This window comes from Saccostrea echinata, unplaced genomic scaffold (genome assembly GCF_033153115.1).
Source record: "Saccostrea echinata isolate AGI-Se365-2 ecotype Australia unplaced genomic scaffold, CSIRO_AGI_Sech_v1 ptg000054l, whole genome shotgun sequence".
In the NCBI taxonomy this organism is placed as follows: Eukaryota; Metazoa; Mollusca; class Bivalvia; order Ostreida; family Ostreidae; genus Saccostrea; species Saccostrea echinata.
In genome coordinates, this window is record NW_026889803.1 from 47,019,876 (window position 1) to 47,029,705 (window position 9,830).

Sequence of the window (9,830 nt, forward strand, 5' to 3'; positions counted from 1 at the left end):
AAAAAAAAAAAACAAATGACGAAAATGATATTCTTCCGATGGATTGAACGTACCAGAGAATAGCTGATATTATGCGTACTAGAGAATAGCTGATATTATACAATTATTGTTATTTTTGAGATTAATAGGATGATTTAGCCACCTGAGGAGTACAATATTCACCGAGCCCGAATATTGTATTTCGAAGGTCGTTAAATCATCGTATCAACTGAAAAAAACAGTATTAATTGTCAAATATTATATGATTCGATAATTAAATGATAGAAACTTTAAGCAACCCATGTCATCTTACTTGTTTAAATATGCTGAAGTCCTAGTCAAACGCAATGAGGGAAGAGGTGTTAAAATAAAAATAAACAGTTGCGTTAATTTGGAATTCTTCACTCTATTTTAAGTGGTTGTAAAAAAAAAAATGTTAACCATGTAGGATTGATTCTGAAAGTGGGAACATTATAAAGAAACAATTGAAAACTTACCTAAAAAAATCTCTTGTGTTCCCCTCCCCCCACTAAAGAGAATACTCAAAAGTCAAAACTCCTAATTTTATTTCGGGGGGGAGGGGCTTTTAATGAACATTTTCATATTAAATAAATGGTAAAAATTTATGTTCAGAAAATAGTGTGGGGAGGGTGCAGGCCCCCTGCATCCTCCCGGCCGATTCTATGTACTTGAATGTTATGTTCACCTGAGTGTAAGTCAGGTGCAAGTGAAATAATTTTCCAGAAATATCTGTATCAATTTGGAAGTTCTTCATCTACTTTTAGTCCAATGTAGAAGAAAGAAATCCTTATTGTCACCCGGATGATCGCGTGCAGGTGAACATAACCTATATGTATTTATCTACAATGTTGGATCTCAGCTAATCAGAGAGCTTATAATTATTCAATCATATAATAAACATGTGTAGCTGAGTTATTCTGTTACCAGATGAAATTTTGCTGCACGAAGAGATATAACTTGTTCCTATCCGTTCCAATTTAAATTTTACGTGGTGTAATCCCTCCCCTTACATTATTAAAATCTTCTTTATATATATTAGGTCTAAGTTTGCTCCATCACAGAAAACTTGTAACCAATATAGCCTTACTACACTGTAAGTTCCAGTATTTAAAATGCATTTCACTTTGAGCAAGATTATATCGATGCAAAGCATCAAAATTTTAAAGCAAAACAAAGAAGATGGGCGAATAAGATAAGGAAAACCCCCAATGGTTAGACAGAATTAAATCTCAATCACAACAAAAGTTTCCTTCATATTTTAGCTAACAGTAATGTACATGTATATACATTATATAGAATCTCCACAATTTGCTACTCTCTCACAAGTGTTGAAATAATTAGTCTATGAAATAGCATGCATACAGCAAAGAGGACAAAAATGATCATTTCTTCATACTTTGAAATATTTTTTCATATGGATGGGTTTTAGCTCCATTTTTTGAAAGTATGTATGTCTTTAAAATAAGCGTAAAAATACATGGTTAACAAAAAACGAGGGGTAAGGACGCACTTTACCTTAAAATATATTTTTATGACACTGACAACATTCATATCTTTCCCAGAAATATTTAAGCCCAGTTATTCAAAGGTCATATTACAAAAGATTTAAATGCCAGTACCTGTTACGAGATTTGTGGTCTAGTCAGTTCTTAAGAAGAAAAAAAAAACAATAAACAAAAAGAGAAGTTTTGTTTGTCATAATTTCATGCCTTTCAATACAGGCTGTGAGGCACGAAGTATCGTTCTACAAAAAAGGGGGTGGGTTGACAGCCCCCCTCCCAAAGTGAAATTTACCTGGAAAAAAAAAAAAAAAACTTGGACAAGCAAAAGACTTTTCCAACTTTTTTTCCTCATTACCCTGATTTGACTATACGGTTATGTTTGGAAGAAAAATTACGTGCCTGCAATAATAAGAACTTTGCTATAAATGCTTAGTTCCCAAATTGAATTTGAATATTATACACTGGATGCTATTGACATTTCCTCGCCTTGTTCGCCTCATGTTCTCTATCAGTTCTACCAACTTTTCTGTTTTGTTTACTCGCAATTTTTTGGTACTGTAATTAATATCCGGATTTCGTATATCTTAATCAAACAGTCTTATTTTGGACTATTTGCTAAATAACTTATAAAATTAAATATCTGATGAAACAGGAAAAGAAATTGAAACGTATTAAGAACAATCAAGACAATTTAAAACAAACAATATAAAACTTTTAAAAATCTTTTATTCAAAACTTGAATCTGAAATTTTAAAATATGAATAGTGATGAATAGTGATAGTGAACAAACTTCCGCCAGAGTTCGTTTGTACGCTCTGAATACTGAGACGCAGATGGATTGATTATAATGCTCACAGCAAAATATTATTTCATGATCTGCATTACTGTATTAAAATGCATTGATGGCTCTTTTCCAAATTCTTTCAACGTATAGTAGGACCTAGGGGAGCAATAGTGTGCTTTTTAAAAAAAGCCATTACAAATTTAGCGCACACGAAATTTAAATTTAAAACAGTCATACTCTTTTATAGGCATTTGGGGAATTTGTCGAAATCGAAAGTATAGCTTGTTGAAATGTATCTTTTACCTAAGTACTCAATGCTCAGGACTGTCGTATCAGTGCTTTGACTAAGAATGCCAGAGGCACAGGGAAATGGCTTTGGCCGCGACGCTGTCATGTTTGTGGTGGTGGTGGCCATTGTGGTGGTTCCATACTGGTACGATAGACGTCTCCAGAGGGTGGACGAGAAGATGCAAATGGTTCTTACACAGTCAGAAAAAACAAACCAGATGGCTCTACAGATAGTGAAGTCTGAGTGTGATAACAGATATCAAAGACTTAAAACATTCTATGAGGACTATGTCAAGAGTTTGAATGAAGAACAGACCAACAGGGTCCATAGGCTGGAAAACTCTTACGAGGATCTTATTTACCACCTTGAGGAAGCATATAAAACCAAAGTATCCCGGAAAGGTGACAAGATTGACGGTGAGAGAGAGCACTGGTTTCGCCATTATAAATCTTTGAACATACAGATGTAGATCAAGTTTTGAAGACATTAAGATACTAATATATTTTTTTTTTTTGGCCAAAAAAAAAAATGCAATTGGCAGATGTAAAAATAACTGACAAAGACTGAATATTATTTCTACTTGAACAGTTTCCGGTACCACAGGAAATAAGTCTTGTCCGGATGGTTGGGTGTCCTTTGGTCCTTCTTGCTATGTGGTGATCCATACAGTAACAACTATGCCATCAGCGATGGTCAGTTCTTAAGACCATGATTAAAGATGGTTGTTGGTATTAGATGATGAATACCCCAATAGCTCGATGCTCTAATCCACTGCATTATAATTTTTTTTAATTCCTAAAAGTATCAGAAGTTGACCTTTCAGTTTCGTATGTAAATATAGACTTGAAAAGTATACGGAAGGAGTTTAAAAACAACACCTACGAGAGTTGTTCGGAAAGTTCGCGGACCATGTCAATCTTCGTTATGCATGTACTTTAAGAAATTTAAAATGAGCTCATTATCATATGTAAAAATATTTATTTTGTTGATGTGTGAGGTTTCATTCCGTGTGCTTTAATAGAAGTCATGTTATTTAATTTTAAAAATCAACATGTTTTGTGACCGCGGAGCAAACTCAACAACATTGTAACGTCAAAAACATAACATCATGAGGTTCTCAAATATACTCTCCCTGTATATTTTACAGTATGGTCCAATACCAGTGCACTCATTGAAAAAACGTTTCTCTGTCATTTGAAATTTATTTCCCTAACAATTGTTTCAGTTACTGTAGCATAATTTTGTTTACCAATGTTATATTTTTTTACTGCGTGACCGTGCTTTCACAAGATAAGCAACTGTGAAGCGCCTAACTCTTACCATGACCTTACTAACGTTTTTAAAAGTTTTTCATCACTTTTTTACCTCACAGATCGTCTCTTCTGATACACAGTATCAATCAAATACCGCCTGTGCAAAGTACACACACATGCATGGCTCGATTTTTGGACATATTACGTGCTTCCTTCAGCATTTTGAGAGTTTTTCTGGATTTTTCCAGAATACAACAAAAATTGTTTCGTTAACTTGTGCTCCTTTTTTTTTGCCCTTTTTCTTTTCAATGAAGCAAAATATTAAGTCATAATTTAGAATATGAAACGATATAACAATTCTTAATTTGGACGTCTAGAATTTTCCCGTTTATTGCGCAATTTTACAGAAAATATGACTACAAACATTATGTAGTGTATTAACCGTAAACAACGCTCCGGATTTGATTTTCGTAATTTTAATAAATCTAAATAAGTTTTAAATAAATCAAAATATTTTTAAAATTCTTAATACATTTCATTGGAATTTATTGTTGAAACATTGCTACTAAATTTGGATACGATATGACGTTTAGTAAAAAAGTTATGACAGTATAAGTCCACGAACTTTTCGAACAAACCTATAACTTTGACCAAAACATTTAATGTTATATAAGTAGTTGTTACAGACACAATTCTGTTTTTTATTGAATCTTTTTTTTTTAATAATAATTCAATATGGTCTTGTTGGTTTGGTTGCAGCATCATTGTTATGATCTGAATGCAAAGTTGGCGGAAATTGAGACTGAAAAAGAGAGAAATTTCATAGTACAACACATGAAAGACCTAAGATCGCCAGGTATAAATTCAGAGAAAGAAACCAATAATGTGTTTCTAAGGCCTTGTGGAGAATAGAAGGTTAAAAAATGGTTAAAGTTAGAGAAATACGAATAGGTCACGAAATCAGTGACATGCAAAACTACTTGCGTGATTATCTATTGTAATTTGAGAAGTTTCGAAAGGTCGGGGCTTCAGTAAAAGGAATAATGAATAAATCTTCATAGATCACAAGTTGATATTGTATCAAAAGAATTAAGCACCGCCTTATGCAAAAAAGAGAACATTACACAATAATATGGCATTGCTTTTATAGAATGTATGTGGATTGGAGGGTCTGACGCTATCATTGAGGGTCAGTGGTACTGGATGACGTCACAGGTGACATTTACGTTCGCTGATTGGGTGGAGGGGGAACCAAATAATGACAGAGGAGGAGAGGATTGCGTTCACATCAACCCCGAGTCCGATTACCACTGGAACGACGCCAAATGTACCATAGCCTACAAGTTTATATGTGAGAAAGAGGTAAATTATTTCTTTGTTTTATATATTGATTCTGAATGATGGCATTCGTAATAATCAGAAAGGTCTCAGCCAGGCTCAGTTTCAAATTTTCATCATTCTTGTTGTTTTTTCCCATTTGAATATATTTTGTAGCATTAAAGACATGAAGAATAGGCAAGACTATCTATAAATTACTGTGATATATTGTGATATATTTTGTGATATATTGTGATATATTTTGTGATATATTGTCAAATAGCAGAACATAATTATTTGTAAGGTGTCTGGTCTCTCTGCCTGTCTGTCTTTAAACAATATTTTGTTTCATTTCAATCATATTTCGCATACACACATGTAAGTAGAATAGGTATGGTTATTGATTTTTTAAAAAAAAATTCAATTAAGGGTATACTTATGTTACTAATAGTCACTAAAATCATTTCATTATTTAAATTGCCATTTCTTTTACAGCTTTTGTTGAATTGTATTAGATGATCGATCAAATCATTTATTTTCTTTTGCAGAGAGAAGTTAAAAAAAGAAACATTTTTTAATGATGTCAGCACCAGATGTTCACCTGTAGTCTTTCAATACTAGTATATTCACAGATAGCACATTTCAAAAAACAAATTTACTCCGCTTGTTGTTTAATAATATCAGTAAATATATGTTTTTCAATTTATATATCTTGAGTATTTCTTTCTCTCAAAGTGTCAAAGTGTTACATAATTTATACTTTTTCTTGCTATGTTCGTTTAGGTTGTTCAGGCTTTTCTAAATCTGTATATAATATTATACGATTGAATAATTCCTACCTCTCTGATTGTTTGAGATCTAACATTGTAGATAAAATATTACGTTATTTTCACCTGCACGTGACCTTCAGGGTGAAAATAAGGATTTTTTTCTACATTGGACTAAAAATAGATCAGGATATTCCAAATTGATACAAATAGTTCTAGAAAGTTATTTCACTTGCACCCAACTTCCACTCCATTGAACATAACATTCAGACACATAGAATAGGGGAATGGGGGATGCAGGGGTGCTCTGCCCCCTCCCCAGACTTTTTTCTAAATGTAAATAATTACTTTTAATTTAGTATGAAAGTCTGGTTGTGACCCCCTCCCTAATAAGATTTGGAGTTTGGAGAATTTTTATGTGGAGGGGGCCAGTCAAAGATTTTTTTTTAAAAGGTAAGATGTCATTTTTTTTCCTTTTAATACAACTGGTTATGTTTATTTCAACTCCACTTCTCTACATTGTGTTTGACTAAGACTTCAGCAAATGTAAACAAGTAAGATGACATAGATTGATTGACGACATTGTATCATTTATAATCATTGAATTATATAATATTTAACAATTATTGCTTTTTTCAGTCAATACAATGATTTAGCCACCTTCAAAGTAAATATTCACCTAGCTCTTCGGGCTCGGTCAATATTGTACTCCTCAGGTGGCTAAATCATAGTATTGACCTCAAAAACAGCAATAATTGTATAATATAATGAGCCTCTCAACACCGACAAAGGTTGTGGAGTTAGTGATGTATCGATATGTCAATGACAAAGAAAACGTGGTTGTATTTAACCGCAGTTTCAATTTTTTTTCCCCTAGAGAAAAATGAAAGAAAATTTTCATTTTTTTTTAAAGATAAATATTAACTCAAAATATACAGTGTGCTTGTTCTCATCACTATCAACTTTAATCACGTGATCCCCCTATTCTTTCTCTCTCTACATGTATATATATATAAAGGAGTACATGTATTGATCGAGATGTCTCCAAGTGTGATCAAGATATGTCGAGCCTTATTGGTCAATCATCTGGGTCATTTGATTGATTGTAGCGAGCTAATCTAAATAATTCGTTTAAAGTGAAATTGGCCTCGTTATAAATAATAATTTTCATTGCAAGCTAACAATTTTTGGACAAATTTTACAATTTTGCAATTTCTCAAAATTTTCAGTTGTTATGATTCTCATACAGAGGTTTTTCCAATTTAAGAACTTGCTAATTAATGTAGTTTTGATTTTCATTTTCTTATTACCTCCATAATTAAAGTGGTTCAATAATTGAATGGCTTTTGTATAAAGTCTTTTGATACTGTACATCCCTTTTAAATTAAATTTGAGGAAATACCAGCTAAAACTATTTTTGTTAATTTTTCTTCGAATAACACAAGAATTTTCATCTTTATCTATTTTAAACCCCTGGTAATGTATGTTGATTTTTTATCTAAGAACTTCTGAAGGTACTATGATTTTGAATTAAGAATATCTTGAAAAATTATCAGTAGGTAAGGTATGTTTTAAGGTATGTTGTGTGTGACCTTAAGTTTACGCGTATACCGCTGGGGATTTTATGAAATTATCTTAATTGCCAGTTTTTCTGATATGACTAGCCACATGAAACAACACTTGTGAAAACAATCAGAACAAAAAGAAAAATAATGCATCTTTAAAGACCCACAGGCTTAAACTATTTTAAGTTTTAACGAATTCTATGGGCTGATACACTGAATATTAAAGAAAAAAAATCCCGGAAAAAGATCTTACCTAATTTTCAGTGCGCAAAGTAATGAGCTAACATGAAGGAAAATAGCCTGTTGGCAAACTATCCAGGTAAACGCAGAACAGGTTTCAAGGACCTTATTCTTCACCAGCTCTATGTCAAATTATGATTTTATTCCAAATTTTGTTTGCCCGCTTTTTGGCTGTTTCTTGAAATTTCCAGAGGACAAAGATTATTTTACAAGACTGACGATGATTGTGGCTGCGAAAAAAGCCTGTCACTACTGACATCCTTATACACAGGTAGGTGAATAATGAACTTAATGAATTCCCCTCAGGATACGCTAAGAAAAGGAGTGCTATTCTTTCTGTAAATTCAAATCTGAGAGAAAGGGAAAATTCTAATCTTAAAATAAAAATCAATTTATTAATTTCAAAGCAAGAAACTCTAAAAGAAGGAAAATTACATATAAGAGATGTATATGTATCAACAAAATCTCTTCCAATTACTGTACGTATTTTACAAAGTACAAGCTCTTCCAAAACATAACAATTTTGTTTCCTTCTTTCCTAAGAAAGACGAATTGTAGTGCATGTGACCCCCCCCCCCCCTTTTTAAATGATGTAATAATAGTAATGTTAGGTTACATGGTGTAACTTTTTATTTTATCCACAACAGTGTTTAGTCATTCTGAGTCAATGACTGTAATATTTTACTATATATGTGTGAGCTTGGAGCGGGTTGATTTTTCTATCAAATAGGGTCAATGTCTGTAATATGTTATCATGCATTGTGGTGATTTGGAGCGGGTTGATGAAGTTTGTTTATTCACAGTTTTATTTTGTTTTATATGAATGTGCTATTCGCAGAGTTGTACCTAAGTCACTTAATTGTAAATGTATATACTTGTGAAACAAGGGTAGATTGATATATTTTGATAACATAAACATGACTGAGATAATTCGAACTGAGTTAGAGTTTGGTAAAAGATTAATAAAGTATGTCATTTGTAAATCAGCACTTAAGTATACATCCTAAGACTATAACTGTATCAAACAGTATGTGATTGTTGTTTGTTTAGTGTTATTTAGTTGATATGATACCTGTGAAATAGTCTAAACTTCTGTTGTCACATTGTTTGACAGTTTCACTCTTCATTACGATGTACTTCCGGTTTAGAAACTTGTTAAAGTAATTGATAAATTTATCCTTGCATTTGTAATATAACCGATAAATATATCGAGTTTGAATGGCGGTATCTTATGAATGACTGTATTTCGAGATGAACTGAATATTGTTTTAAGTTTAATTTGTTATATTTTAATTATTTATTGTGAAATGTATTTTTATTTAATTGATAAATATGTAAAAATTCATTATTTCATACTTGTATAGAATATTTGGTGACACTTGTTCACGTGAAAGATCGTGACGTTTTACTATTGACCAATCTGATTGTTCGATATAATTGATCATTAATTGATAATCCAATGAAATTTCATAATTAATAATTCTTTTAATATCCGTCATTTTCCAGCATTTTCCGTTATTTTCTGTCATAGAGTCATATAAAAGTTAGACGCTGAGAATTTTGAGTCACTCTTCTGCTTATTTCGATTTGGTAGGTCCGTTTTACGGAACTTTTAGATTTTTTTTAGGATTTTATTTTAACTTTTATTTTGTCTATCTTTTATTTTTATTTAAGAATTTATTTTATTTTTAATTTATTTAGTTAGGATAGAATTTAACCGACTAGGACATTAAATAGTAAAATACTATTGTCCGCTATCGGTTGTTTTTAAAGACTCAACAGTCTATGACTGAGTAGTCTTCTTTAGTAATCAATTGATCTAGGATTATTTTATTTTTCATTTTTACTCCATTTTATTTCATTTTTATTTTAATGCAAACTATGTAACTAAAGTTATACGTTTGCTATCTTTCTCTTTTATGATGACTAAAGTTGATTAGTTCAACGAAAGTCAATTATTTATTTTATTTACATACAGTAATTTAATTATTCTAGATACGTAAATTTTTCTTCAATTATTTTTAATAGAAATTATTTTATTAGAGTACTTGGGAATTTTTAAACGTTGCTTCTCGATAAACTTACTTATGATTATTAGAGTTATCTTTCTTTG

The 9,830-nt window shown here is 31.6% G+C and overlaps 1 protein-coding gene across 1 annotated transcript; it reads left to right on the forward strand.

Moving 5' to 3' along the window:
• The first annotated feature begins 2,622 nt into the window (after positions 1-2,622).
• LOC133206054 (ladderlectin-like) lies at positions 2,623-5,803 on the forward strand. The gene is made up of 5 exons (XM_061341960.1): positions 2,623-2,991; positions 3,164-3,267; positions 4,588-4,684; positions 4,979-5,190; positions 5,694-5,803. Exons 1-5 carry the CDS (start codon positions 2,637-2,639, stop codon positions 5,721-5,723), a joined length of 798 nt encoding a protein of 265 aa, XP_061197944.1. The 5' UTR covers positions 2,623-2,636; the 3' UTR covers positions 5,724-5,803.
• Positions 5,804-9,830: the final 4,027 nt, after the last annotated feature.

Bases quoted from the DNA above. Each gene is read 5' to 3' on its own strand.
- LOC133206054 (XM_061341960.1), top strand. From the start codon at position 2,637: ATGCCAGAGGCACAGGGAAATGGCTTTGGCCGCGACGCTGTCATGTTT. The intron at 4,685-4,978 runs GTATAAATTCAG...TTGCTTTTATAG, and splicing joins GAAAGACCTAAGATCGCCAG to AATGTATGTGGATTGGAGGG. The intron at 5,191-5,693 runs GTAAATTATTTC...TTTCTTTTGCAG, and splicing joins AGTTTATATGTGAGAAAGAG to AGAGAAGTTAAAAAAAGAAA.